This window comes from Nuphar pumila, chromosome 16, assembly GCF_984573655.1.
Source record: "Nuphar pumila chromosome 16, dmNupPumi1.hap1.1, whole genome shotgun sequence".
Classification (NCBI taxonomy): Eukaryota; Viridiplantae; Streptophyta; class Magnoliopsida; order Nymphaeales; family Nymphaeaceae; genus Nuphar; species Nuphar pumila.
The window spans coordinates 81778119-81792554 of record NC_143264.1 but is presented as its reverse complement, the minus strand read 5'-3'; the positions used below and the strand labels follow the sequence as shown (position 1 = coordinate 81792554).

Here is a 14436-nt window from a genome sequence, read left to right as displayed (position 1 = left end):
CTGAGTTAGGTTTGGCCGATCCGATACTGTGTTTTGAGAATGCCAACCATGCATAAGCACACAACATTTTGTTTGTGGATGTATCTATTCATTTTTTTCTGCCTCAAAAGTGCCATGCTGCATTTCTGTGTAATACTTCTAGTGATAAGTGAAACTGTTGGTGCTTGATTCATAATTTTCTATTTATTTTTTTGATCTTATAGAAAAAACACAATTATCAGTTGCTAATCAACTGTTGATTAAATCGACTCACAATGGGATAATGGATAATTGGAAAGGAAAGACTCAATCTGTTGTACTGACTGCAGATCCAAAGGGAACTTGGTTGTAAAAATGCACTTGCCTTTGACATCACGGCTGCATGCAGTGGGTTTGTGTTAGGTCTTGTCACAGCGACCCGTTATATTAAAGGTAGTTTGTGTTCTACATGTACTTTTATTTCTCATGCTTTGATTATTTTTCATATTTCTTTGTAAGAGTGATAATTTTTTGCTCCACCTAACAGGTGGTGGTTTTCAGAATGTTTTGGTGATTGGGGCCGATGCACTTTCTCGCTATGTGGATTGGAGTGATAGGGGTACCTGTATTCTTTTTGGTGATGCTGCTGGTGCTTTATTAGTGCAGGTATGGTTCTGTCTCCTTATGATTTTAGCTGGAAAGGAAATAGGCACCTCAAACAAGGCAGAGTGGTGAGTTCCCATTGGTTCGTGGATCCTTTTGGGTTTCTGGGCTTAGAAACATAGTCCTTTACGAGAGCATGCTTTGTCACAGTGAGCCCTTGTTAAAACTCTTTCTTCACACACACAGTCATAGTCCTTTGTAATTATGCGGAAATGTAACCCAATAATGCTGAATGCATTCACAATGTCCAATAATGAACAAGCACTAAAGCACAAGAGAGATAATAAAGAAGTCTACTGTTGGACAATACAAAAAGCCTTTAAAAGGCTTAAACAAGAAAATGTGAAGGACTTTATTCAAAGAGAGCTCCACAAGCCTAAGAATACAAGGGGGAAAGCCCCTATTTATATACAATGAAAAAAGAGAAAAAGAGGGGTCCCAACGACTATGTGGGACCCCCAATGCATATAAAAAATCATTTAAATAAAAAAAAACTACCTATTAAAATAGTTGTTTTAGAAACAACTATATAAAATGATCAAAATACCTCTATCGGGTATATATATATATATATATATATATATATATATATATATATATATACATATCCCCTTCAAACTTTACGGGGAGATGACTGAAAGTTTGTTAAGAAAAATAAAATAGAGAGTAGGAAAAGCTTTGGTGAAGAAGTCCGCCAACTGGTATTTTGATGTGACATATGACAGTATAATAGTTCTTCTCAAATATTCATCATGTACATAGTGACAGTTCATCTCTATATGTTTGGTGCACTCATGGAAGGTGTGATTGCTGGCAGTGTAAATGACACTCTTGTTATCGCAACATAGATGCAAATGACCGGATATGTCTACACTCATATATTTGAGAATGTTTCGTAACAAAACTAGTTCCATAGTTGTAGTTTCCATAGCTTGGTATTCTGCTTCAGTAGAAGATAATGAGACTTTCTGTTGTTTTTTGCATCTTCAGGCAAAAAGAGAATCTCTTAAAAGAACACAAAAACCAATAGTTGAGATTCTATCTTTAGGGTTTCCTCCCTAATCAGTATTAGTATAAACAAGTAAATTTAATGATGAGGATGATGATAAAAATAGCCCTTTAATGATGATATTTTTGATATATCTGACAATTTTGAGCACAACACTCATGTGAACGATTGTAGGAGCATACTGAAACTGACTGACAGAGTGAACGACATGAGCGATATCTGGTCTGGTAATGAACATATAGGTGAGAGGTCCAATTAGTTGTCTGTAGGGTGTGAGATCTTGGAGGAGAGTTCCATCTTCAAGTCTTATTTTAGCATTGACAACTTTAGGAGTTTTCACCTTCTTATTATATGAAATTCCAGATTTAGTACATATATCTGCAACAAGTTTCATTTGAGAAAGTATATACCCTCTGGGAGATTATGCAACTTCAATTCCTAAAAAATATCTTAATAATCGTAAGTCAGACATATCAAAATTATCTTTTAACACATTTTTAACATTACTGATTCTAATTTTATCATTTCCTGTTATAATCATATCATCTACATAAAGTATAAGAATAACAATGCTAGTACCTGCATTTTTCACAAAGAGAGCAGTGTCAGTATGACATGAACGAAAACCCAGACTAGTCATGACATTAGTGGATCTATCATACCAGGCCTTGGGAGCTTGCTTAAGACCATATAATGCTTTTAAAAGTTTAAGAGTTTTTCTCTTCTCAATATTAAATCCCGACGGGGGATTCATATTGACTTCTTCATTTAGGTTTTCATTAAAAAAGACATTTTTAACATCCAGTTGGTATATAAGCAAAATTTTAGTTGATGCAACAACTACGAGGGTCCTCACACTAGTTATTCTAACTACGGGTGCAAGGGTTTCCTCATAGTCAATACCATATTATTGTGAGTATCTTTTAGCTACCAAGCTTGCTTTATGTCTTTCTAAAGTTCCATCACTTTTAGTTATAACTTTAAACACTCACCGACATTCAATAGCCAATAGGTTTCTTGTTGGGAGGTAGCTTAACTACTTCCCAAGTTTTAACTTTCTTAAGAGCATCTAGTTCTATGTTCATGGCTTCAATCCAATGTGGAATATTTTTGGCTTCATTATAGTGTGAGAGCTCATAGTGTGAGTGTGAGTGCAAAGTTATTAAGCAAGCTCTATAATTAGGTGATAATATTTCATAAGACACAAACCTGTTTCTTGGAATGGATTCTCTACTGGACCTTCTAAGAGAAGTTTCTTTTAAAGATTTACTGTTTTGAGAAAATTTTTCTAAGGCACTAATAGGCTTATTTTGCTCTCGCCGAGTATAAACTTGAATGTTTTTAGAATTATCAACAATGTCATCACTACTTGGTGATGTTTCAATATTAGAATTTTCATAATATATATCATCTATCATTTTAAAATGATTCAATGAATCATCATATATCTTCCGTTGGGGAAAGATCATATTTCATATTTTTTATCAAGATTTTCAAAACCATTTTCATCTTCTAAGAATGTCACATCTTTGAAAACATAAAGTTTGTTATTTTTGAGATCAAAGCATCTATATCCTTTTTTATTTTCACTGTATATAAGGAAAACACACTCAATCGCTTTTGGAAACAACTTATCTCTTTTGTCTAAAAGCATAAAGCATTTACAATCAGAAACTCATAAGCAGTGTTGTGAAAAGCGTTGAGGCGTAGCGAGGCGCTCCACCAAAATCTGAGGCGCGGCGTAAGCCTCAAGGCGTAAAGCGTAAACCTAAAAAAAAAGTTAAACTTAAAAAAACTATAAAAAATATCTAAAGTTATAAATAAATAAAAAAATCTTTATTGATGAAGCAACAACCAACAAGAAATAATAAATTTCAAATAAATACTGAAAAAATATGAGATTAACATGTAAATAAATACTAAAAAAATATGAGATTAACATGTAAAGTAACATTAATGCAACAATCTATGTAAGTATCTAAAAAATAAAACATGGGCATTCATTAAATAAAAAATTAACATTAACTAAATGCATCTTAGCATTAACAATACCATGTCATAATTAGAAAATGTAAACATTAGAAACCAAAATTCTCTTCAATTAAATTGATCTCTTGCCGCATTTGCAGAAAAAAAAAATAGAGCTAAAAAAACATCTATTGAGAACATTGCATCTATGCATAAATCAATATTAAAATCTGATAAGTGAAAATCAATATTAAAAGTATATCATGTCATTAATATTGTGATCTATGAAGAAAATTCAGGTCATTTGACAACACCTTAGAATGATTTTCATTCAAACAATAAATAACATCCAAACGTTGATATCAATGCCCAAACAAATATTCTAAATCTTAAAGACCATTTAGATTATCCTGTATAAGGAGGAAAGAGGATAAAGACATAGCACAATATAATTTAATGCAATAAGAGAGCATCCAATGAACAAATTTTTGTTTTTTTCAACAAAGGGAACATCCAATGAAAATAAAATGCTAATACAAATACAACAAGGGAACAGAAAGTAGAACAATACAACAATTTACTGTTTGCACATGCTAATAAAAACCATTCATTATAAATGAAATGCAAACGACACTCATTTTAACAATATAAAAACAAATCAGGAAACAATAAACCAACTAAGGTTTTTCAACAGACACTATATGGGATGTTGTTCATCGCATGGATGAATGACATCAGGTTGACCTCTACCATCGAAAGTAGAGGTCACACGTGGGCTGCAAAATTCATCAAATGTTGCAACGAATGGTCTGCAAGAACTCACGCGTGGGTTGGACCTGCTAAAAGCATCCACGCTCATCTAAAGGAGATGGGACACTGCACTAGACATGCCTGTGATAGCACGCTAACAACACAACAGTTGCAGAGTTGCTGATTTTCACAGACACTCGTTGAAAGAGGGGAAGAGCATCAACGATTGAGAGAGAGGGGGGAAAGAGCACACCTGACCTCCAAGAGAGGGAGAGCGAGCCGACTCAGTGGTGGCGACGTGGGTAGGTGAGGAGAGGGAAGCACGAGCAGGAGAGGAGAGGGAAGCGCAACCTGGAGATCGAGCAGGCGAAGGAGGAGCGTGAAAATGCCTTTTTAAAATTGCGTGAAAAACCCTAATTTTTGGTCAAATGGGGGCTTTGACCCTCATTTGACCAAAAAATTAGAAGCATATATGCCTTGGCTTGAAGCGCGCCTCGCCCTGAGGCCTGCGCCTCAAGGCGTATGAGGTGCACGCCTTGAGCCTTTTGCGCTTTATATGTGCGCCTCAAGGCAAAAAAGCCCTCGCCTTGAGGCGAGGCGCGCTTTTTGCGCCTTGAGGCGCATTTTTAATAACATTGCTCGTAAGCGATTGAAGTCGGGTGCCATGTTGAGAAGTTTTTCATAGGGAGAGATATTTTTCAAAGTAGATGATGGCATGTGATTTATGAGATAAGTGGAGGTTAAAACGACTTCTACCCAAAATTTTTTGGGAATATTTTTAGAAATAAGTAAAGGTCTAGCAGTTTTTACAATATGCTTATGTTTTCTTTCTGCTAGCCTATTTTGTTGTGGTGTTCTAGGGAAAGATCTTTGATGGAAAATTCCATTTAGCTTTAGCTAATTTTGAAAATTATTAGATAGATATTCTCCCCCGAATCGGATCTAAGAATAGATATATTGATTTGAAATTGATTTTTAACTTTCAATTTAAAATTAAGAAAGTAGATCCATATATACCTAGTAAAGTCATTAATGAATGTCACATAATATGAATAACCACTCTTAGACATAATCGCAGAAGGACCCCATACATCCAAGTGCACCAATTTAAAAGGTCTACAAGTCATATCTTTTTTATTACAAAATTTGTTTCCAAAAAGAAAAAAATACATTTTAGAGTAGCTTCGATGTCCAAGTCTTTTATGCCAAGTTCCAATATTCTTGTCTTGAACATATGTACAAAATGAGTTTAAAGGAAGAGTCAAATAATTCATAAAGTAAAGATCTTCCTTCCTATGACTTTTCTCAATGCGCTTTTCGGATTGGAGATCCTGCATAAAGCAACCATTAAATGAGAAAGATATTTCACATCTATGGTCGACAATTTGAGAAACCAAAAAAGATTTAAATTTAGTTTGTGAACAACTCTAACTTTTGGAACAAAATAATTTTGAGAATTTTTGGAATCTAATGTTACTATGCTCTTAATTTTTAAAAAAGTTCTATCGGCCGTAGAAACACAAGATACTTTTGAATTGGTGCATATATCAGTTAAAACATTTTCATGGGGAGTCATATGAAAAGATGCTCCTGAATTAAGAATCCAAGAATACTTATCGGATGAGGATGTAGAGGAGGTAGCTTTGAGAATTTGTTGAAGAGCCATGAAAATTTGTCCATGTGTATCTTTAAGATCTCCACTCTTGCTTTCGCCTTCTTTTTCTGTGGTTGATTCTTCAACGAAAGCAACCTTATGCTTGAAAGTACCATTTAGCTTTGGGCAAGCGGGTTTAATGTGACCCAACTCATTATAATGATGACAAACAATCATATTTCTACCTCTACTATAGTTATTATTGTTACTATAGTTATTTTGTCTCCTAAAGTGTGGAGGTTTATAAGTTTTAACATGGTTGCCGAGTTTAAACACAGCGAAAACCTCATCAACACTCTTACTCATGCCAAGCCGAGTTTCTTCTTAAATAATTTTGGCAATAGCATCTTCCAAAGGAGGAAGAATAGATCTATGTGTTAGAGCAGTAAGATGTGTACTTGGATCGGATCTATAGAAGTTGATGAAGATGAAGACGTGAAGATCAGAGGGATGACACGTTGTGTGGCTCGAGTCTCAAAGGCTGCAACATCAACCCTGACTTGAATCTGTTTAATTTATGTTACAACCTTTAATTAGGGCTTCCATCAACCCTTAATTATACAATCTGTTTACATAGCATGTTTGGATCTTGGATCCAAACCCAAACCCAAACCCAAACCCGAGACAATGTAATAAATGGATATAACGTCTTAACAACCTCCCTCAAGATGAGCGTGCATTTGGATCATGCTCATCTTGCCTTTAAGAAACCAAAATCTTTTAACTATCAGCACTTTAGTGAGCAAGTCTGCAATTTGATTCTTCGTTCCAATATATCTTGCTTCTATTTCTCGATCTTCAATCTTCTGCCTGCTGAAGTGTCGATCTATTTCAATATGCTTTGTTCTTCCATGATGTATAGGATTCACTGAGATCTTTATTGCACTTTGATTATCATATAATAAAATAGATTTTGGTAAAAATTCTTCCAGCTCAACCAAAAGATTTCTAATCCATGTCAATTCGGATGTGACGGAAGCCATCGCACGATATTTCACTTCTGTGCTTGATCTTGCAACAACCTTTTGCTTTTTACTGTTTCACGAAACTAAGTTTCCTCCAAGAAAAACACAATAACCAGTTACTGACCTTCTTTCATCTGGATCTCCAACCCAATCTACATCTGAGTATGCCATCAACATCAATGTCTCATAATTTTGTCTTCTTTTCTCATACACCAAACCGTCTCCTATTGTGCTCTTCAAATACCGCAAGATCCTTTTGACTGCCTCCATATGTGTAGTTCTTGGTTCGTGCATGAACTGAGACACTTGATTCACAACATAAACTATATCTGGCCTAGTGAATGTCAAATATTGAAGCATACCGACTATGCTTCGATAGTTGGTGGCATTCTTGTATATGTCTCCATCTCCAGTACTTAACTTTTGGTGAATAGGAGATGGCGTGGCCTTTGGTTTGCAGTCCTTCATCCCACATTTAGCAATTAGGTCAATGGTATATTTATGTTGAGTCATTGTTAACTTCTCCTCTTGTCTGTCAACTTCAATTCCAAGGAAGAACTTTAACTCTTCAAGATCTTTCATTTGAAACTTGCTACTAAGTAGCCTTTTGATCTTTTGAATGTGTTCTTTTGAATTTCTTGTGATTATCATGTCATCAACATATATAAGTAGTGTTATGCAGTCTTCTCTTTTGTAGATGAGTAGGGAATAATAAAGATATGAATGAACAAATCCATGCCTCTGAATTTCTTGAGAAAAACTTTCAAACCATGAGCGTGATGCCTGTTTTAATCCATAAATAGATTTTTGTAGTCACACACATAAGCATTTGGATCACCTTGAGTATAAACTTCTGGTTATTCCATATACACTTCTTTTAGGTTGCCATGAAGAAAGACGTTTTTAACATTCATCTGGTTGAGTGCCCAACCATAATCAATAGCTAAAGACATGACAATGCGAATGGTGTCCATTTTTATCACAGTGCTGAATGTTTCATCATAATCCAATCCATGCTCTTGAGTAAATCATTTTGTCACCAACCGTGCTTTGTATATCTCCATACTACCATCGGGCCTATATTTTATTTTATAAACCCATTTGGATCCAACCACATTCTTATTTCTTTGAACTATTTCTCATGTTTGACATTTATGCAGTGCTTCCATTTTTTCATTCATTGCATCAACCCATCTCTTATGTTGATAAGCTTAATATAAATGCTTAGGTTCTTCTTGGGATTCTATGGCTACAAGAAATGCTTGATGATCCGCATTTAAACTTTCATAACTGATCCACTTCTCTACAGGATGACGTATTCGTGCCGACCTTCTTAAAGTTATCGAGTTATCATTTGTCGTCACAGATCCTTTCTGTTCTGATACGTGAGGTGTGAAACGAGATCTCATACCTTTAGTGTAAACTTGTCCCTTTATGAATTTGTTGTATGTTTGCTACTTTGCCTTGTCTTTGTCATCAGTTCCTTCCATATCTGATTCAACAGAAACTATACCCTCCTTTTCGGCATGTGGAAATAATTTCGTACTGAGCCAAGGTTGATAATATTAAGTCTTGGATTGCCGATCTTGAAGCATATTCATATTATTTTTATACTGAAAACAATTCTCATAAAAAACAACATTTCGTGAGATACAAATGGTTTTGGTGGCAATCTTATAACATCGTTACCCTTTATAACTATCTGCTTATCCAACAAATCTGCAAACACTGGCTTTGTTCCCAAACTTATTTTGTTGTGTCTTATCAATATGAATATAACAGATGCAACCAAAGGACTTCAAAAGTGCATAATCATGATGTTTACCATATAGCATGAAATACGGAGATCTTCTGCTCAGAGTTTCCATGGGAAGACGATTTATTACATAAACTGCAGAATGCTTCTATCCATAGTCCCACTGGTAAATCATTGGCATGCATCATAGTAGGGACACTTTCTACAATATGACGATGTTTTCGCTCTGCAAGCCCATTTTGTTGAGAGGTGTGAGGACACCACCCTTCGAACAATTCTATTTAGTTGTAGAAATTCAATGAAATCATTGGAGACATACTTTCCACCCTCATCACTTTGGAAATTAAGAATAGTTGAGGAAAACTGATTTTTGACATAGGCATAAAACTTGCGAAAAATGTCAAAAACTTCGGACTTGTATTTCATAAAAAATATCCACGAATAACGAGAATAGTCATCAACAAATATAACATAATATCTACTTCCAGAGAAAGATTTTTCTGGAGCAGAATCCCAAACATCAGAATGGACAATCTCAAAAGGTTTTGAAACTCTTTCATTTATGGAATGAAAAGGAATTACATGACTCTTGCAAACTTGACAACTGTATTACAGTGTCCTATTTAAACCCTGACTCAAACTTGTCTCTGGAATCAACTTGTAAGAAACAAGATTTTTAATAATTTATGACTACAATGACCCAATCAACTGTGCCAAAGATTGACAAGACTGACTATGAAAGCAAGGGACTTCTCAGAAGTCGATGTTGAGGTTGAAGAAGAACACTTCTGCACTGGATTTTTCTTGAAGATGTACATGTTCCCCCGTCTCTCCTCTTCAGCGTACGTTGTCTTCATGCAAAGATCCTTCACATACACAAAAAAAGGGGTGAAAATAATGCAGGAATTAGTATCATCAACAAGTTTAGAAAAAGACACCAAGTTTTTCTTGATATTGGGTGCATAAAGAACATCAAAATGTTTAATAAACTTAGACTTAGATGAGAGAACAAAGACATTTCTAACATAAGTGATAAGTGATGGGATATTTGGTATCGTCTTCCGTGACAACACTGCCCTTTCCCGAATATCTAATAGGACTAAAAAGTTTACCTGCATCTCAAGTGATATGACTAGCTACTTCGAAATCAACATACCAAATTCCTTGATCATTCTGCTTTAGATTTACAGAGTTTAGAGTAACAAGCAATGCATTTAGATCACCTACAATTTTCTCTCCTCCAGCAATGGACTGACTCATAGTTGGTCTAATTGCATGCCCTTTATGATAAGTAAAGTTGTCATCTGCATTATAGTTTGAATCATCTTTATGATAGCAATTAGCTTTCACATGCGCAAGCTTTCTGCATATAAAACAAATTGGGACTCGTCTACCCTCAATATTAACACTGTTAGTGTTTGAAGCATTAGGAAAAGGTAAAATATCTCTACCTTATTGATTCCTAGCTCTTCCACGGCCACGACCTCCTCGGTAGCCTCGTCTTTCTCTTCCTCTATTTGTCCCTGTAAACAACACCTCATGAGAGTCATGTGACAACCCAGAGTTTCTTGTGGCATGCTTGAGGTTCATCTCGAACTGAAGTAATCGTGGCCTGAGATCTTCAAAGGATGAGAGAATAGGAAAGCACTGCAACGTAGTTGAGATAACATGATACTCGTCTCACAGGCCAGCAAGTATTTGTTGGACTTTGTCACGATCAGAAGTAGTCTTTCCGACCAAAGCTAACTATTCTGTGATTTCTTTCACTTTATTCAAATATTTCATAATAGTTGAAGATCCCTTCATGAAGCTTTAAAACTCTTTCTTCGAATACATAATTCTGGATTCTGAAATTTGCGAATGTCTTAAACATGTTCCATAACTCTTTGGCTGTACAGTCATCCAGGATCCTAATGAGAACTTCTTGTGACAGGGTAGACGTGAGATAGTGATGTAGCAGCAGCAGAAGCTCTGATATCAAAATGATGGCGGAGTCGGCACTGGAGCCGCTCCACGATGCGAGATCCAAATGGATCTCCATGCACGAAAGCTAAGAGGATGACAGTCGAGTCCGAACAGGACTCAGTCTAAGAGTGATTTGAGGTAGCAGACCTCTGTTTCATCAGAAATGATAAAACACAAGAAATTTGCATGACAAACATGCGTATTCGATGACGGTAAAATCGCAGAAATCGGATATGGGTTATCTGATTTACGAACGGATCTCTGGACTAGTTGGACTGGTCGTCGACAGGCTGATTGGAAAATAGTCAGTCATCTTTGAGAGGGTTTTTGAGCCCTCAGACGAAGGAGTTTGGGAAAACTCCAAATGGAAAATCTGAAGATTATCCTTTTATCTTTCTAGTAAATCGAAGTTTGTGAATTTCAGAGTAATATTTTGTGACTTATACCTAAATCAAGTTGCTGTATTTTCTGATTTAGACTAACTGAAATGCTGAATAGATTTTCTAGCATGCAGCAAGACAAGCAACTTTTCGATATATCAGACGATCGAATCAACAAAAACTCAGAACATGAATATTCTCAAGCAGACAACTATCTTTTCAGATCAGGTTTCAATTCGAAAAGTTGAGCATAGATGACGAAGATACACAACAAATACGACAGGCTTTCAAGCAAATAACATACAGGCCAATTCAAAAAAATAGCTATCGACAAGCAAAGATTTTCAGCTATTTTAGGGTATCAACGAATTCAATTCAGGAAAAATCATAAACATGAAAGATGCAGCTTATGATGTTATCCTTCCAACAAGATATGATTTGCAATTTTTCATGAAGGAATAAAAAAGATATGCTAAAAACACGGAATAGTAACAATGATACTTTGCACAGGACAAGACTTCAAGACGTCAAAAATTTTCCAAGAATTTTCACGGCCAAACAAAAATGATTCAGAACAAACGATAAACAACAAACTTGAAGGTAAGGATCTTATCTTTCCAACAAGCCAAAGATCACTCGATTTGGCCCAATATCTAGGGAGATATGGCTCAAACACTGGGACTGTGTTAGACAGACCCAAGTGCAGAAATGAGTTTCTTTTGCAGAAACGAGATTCAATCAGAACACAAACATGTATCAACCACAATTGAGTTTTGAAATAACAGAATCACGAGAATAACTTCACTAATACTTTGGAGAATAGTTTCACAAGCTCTAACAAGAAATCTAGCATACGAATAATAACAACTATGCAAGACACAAACAAGAGGTAACAAGTTTGAAAATTGTTATCTTGTTTGCAGCAACAAGATTAAAGATGATGTTCAGCAGCTTCACCAAAGCAAACAACAACACTACCACTCGGATGATCTCCGGATTGAACCTCCCACTTGTGCATAGGCCCTTTTCTTCTCCAAAATGAACTTTCCTTCTTCTTTCTCACTACCAAAAGACTTCTTGCTCACACCCCAAAAGTTGATTTTCTTCCTTCATTTCCCATTTTCGATTTTTTTTCAAGATTCAAAAGCCAACCTTTTTCAAAATGTCGACCCCCCTTAGATTTTATCACATATGGGGAAGGGGTCTCATTAAAGAGAGAGAACCCTTCCCCAAGCAAGGGCTCCCCCAAGGCTTGACTAAGCCAAAAATAACACAGGGGATTAAAAGCACCTCTAACAACTCTATTTGATTTTGAGTCAAATCGAATTTCAAATGAAGATCATGGGTGTCCACTCTAAGTGGTGCCACCCATGGGGTTTAACAAGAGTTTGGATCTTGGGTAAGATCCAAACAACGTTTAAAGATCTGTACCCGTAGGCAAAATGCATTAAAAATTAAAATATAGAAAAATAAAAAGAAAACTACCCTGGATCCCCATACACCCTCTAGTACTACAAAACAATCCTATAGGGCACTAGAACTATCCAGATCTGCAGAATCCGACACCTAAAAAAAAGAAATAAAAAAAATAAAATACATGAAAAAGTCTAGTATGATTCCAAACATGCAAAATAGAATCAAACATCAAAATACAATTTCTGAGAAGGCAAAAGCAAAATATCTCAGAACTTGAAACATGATAAGCAAATGAATTTTGTATTTTCTTGGAGATCCAATTGGACTCAGATATTCCTGCATGATTGGATTTGCAACGAGTTGTATCCTAGATTGGGTCTGGTGAATTGGATTTGGATCCAATTCATCTTCAATGTTCGGATCTTCAGGATGCTCTACATCAGATAGGCTACGATTGCTTATCCCTCTTAACCCATGACACATATTCATGATTCCTGATGTAGACCACATTCATTGTCCCTTTGTCGTATCTCTGCTCCTGCATGATGAACTCAAATAACAGTTTAATTGACCCATCAAGATGGCCAGATAGATCGTGACTTTTGATAAAAGGAATAATTTGCCCTTTTCAAGTCAGAAAATTACTCTTATTCAGTTTTTTTGAGACAAGTTGAGGTAGGAAACTAGAAGACAGCATGGGTTGTGGAGCATGAGTGTCCACGAGGAACATACGAAGGAAAACAAAAAAAAAATGATGACAGAAAATACGTTTAGCAAAGATGATTATTTCTAATGGAATGTGAACTCAAGAATAGAGAAGGCTGCTAAAACAACCAAAGGATGTGACACAATATAGAAATCCAGACACAGGGAAGAAAGAAAATAGGAATCAGAATTTCACGACACAACCAATTGAAACAGATCCATGACACAGAGATTAAGGAATCAGATTCACGGTACCAACATAGAGAAAATGAAAATAGAAACAAAATAAATTAAAGACACAGGGGTAAATATTCACTACACAGAAAAATAATAATGGCCAGACAAAAAAACCAGATTCGCTATACTGAGAATGACGATTCTGTCCAGATACATGACACAGAATAACGCTAAAAAAAATAGGCAGAAAATAGTGTCAAAATTCACGATGCAGGGAATAACCAGATTTATGATACAGAATTTAACGACTCTGACCAGAAACATGATACAGGTAATAACAATCGAAGAAAAAACAGACAAGAAATAACAACCCAATAAGACGAAACCTCATTGCAGATCTGATCACTGATCGTCGTAGACCTGATCACGCAGACAAATCACGCCCAGTCAGATCCGATCACTAATCGTCGTAGATCTAATCACACAGACAGATCACGCCCAGTCACGTCCACTGCACTGATACCATGTTAGAGCAGTAAAATGCATACCTGGATCGAATCTACAGAAGTTGATGAAGACGAAGACGTGAAGATCAGAGGGACGACATGCTGTGTGGCTCGAGTCTCAAAGGCTGCAGCATCAGCCCTGACTTGAATCTGTTTAATTTATGTTACAACCTCTAATTAGGGATTCCATACAAAGGACTAAACAACCCTTAATTATACAATCTAATTACACAACTTGTTTGGATCTTGGATCCACATCACATCCAAACCCAAACTTGGGACAATGTAATAAATAGATATAACGTGTTAACACTATGTAGAAGTGAAGATCTCACTTGCTCAAATTCGGGATGAAGCCCAAATAAAAATTGAAAAAACCTTTCTTGTTCCATTTGTCTTTGCCTAAGTTCCACATCCTCAATGACAACCCATTTAGGCTCTAATAGTGTTAATTCAACCCATAAGAGATTTAAAATACTATAGTAATCTTGAATACTCATATCACCTTATTTGGTGCTTCTTACTTTCTCTTGCAAGAAGTATGCTCTTGTAATATCTTTTTAG

The 14436-nt window shown here is 35.8% G+C and overlaps 1 protein-coding gene across 1 annotated transcript in view; it reads left to right on the top strand.

Annotated features, from left to right (window-relative positions):
* Positions 1-14436, top strand: part of LOC149813833 (beta-ketoacyl-[acyl-carrier-protein] synthase III B, chloroplastic-like) — a 39401-nt gene that overhangs the window by 14117 nt on the left and 10848 nt on the right. Inside the window, exons 5-6 of the mRNA XM_089991310.1 lie at positions 309-411; positions 506-624. Of these exons, the coding sequence (XP_089847436.1) occupies positions 309-411; positions 506-624 (222 nt within the window). The remainder of the gene's footprint in view (positions 1-308; positions 412-505; positions 625-14436) is intronic.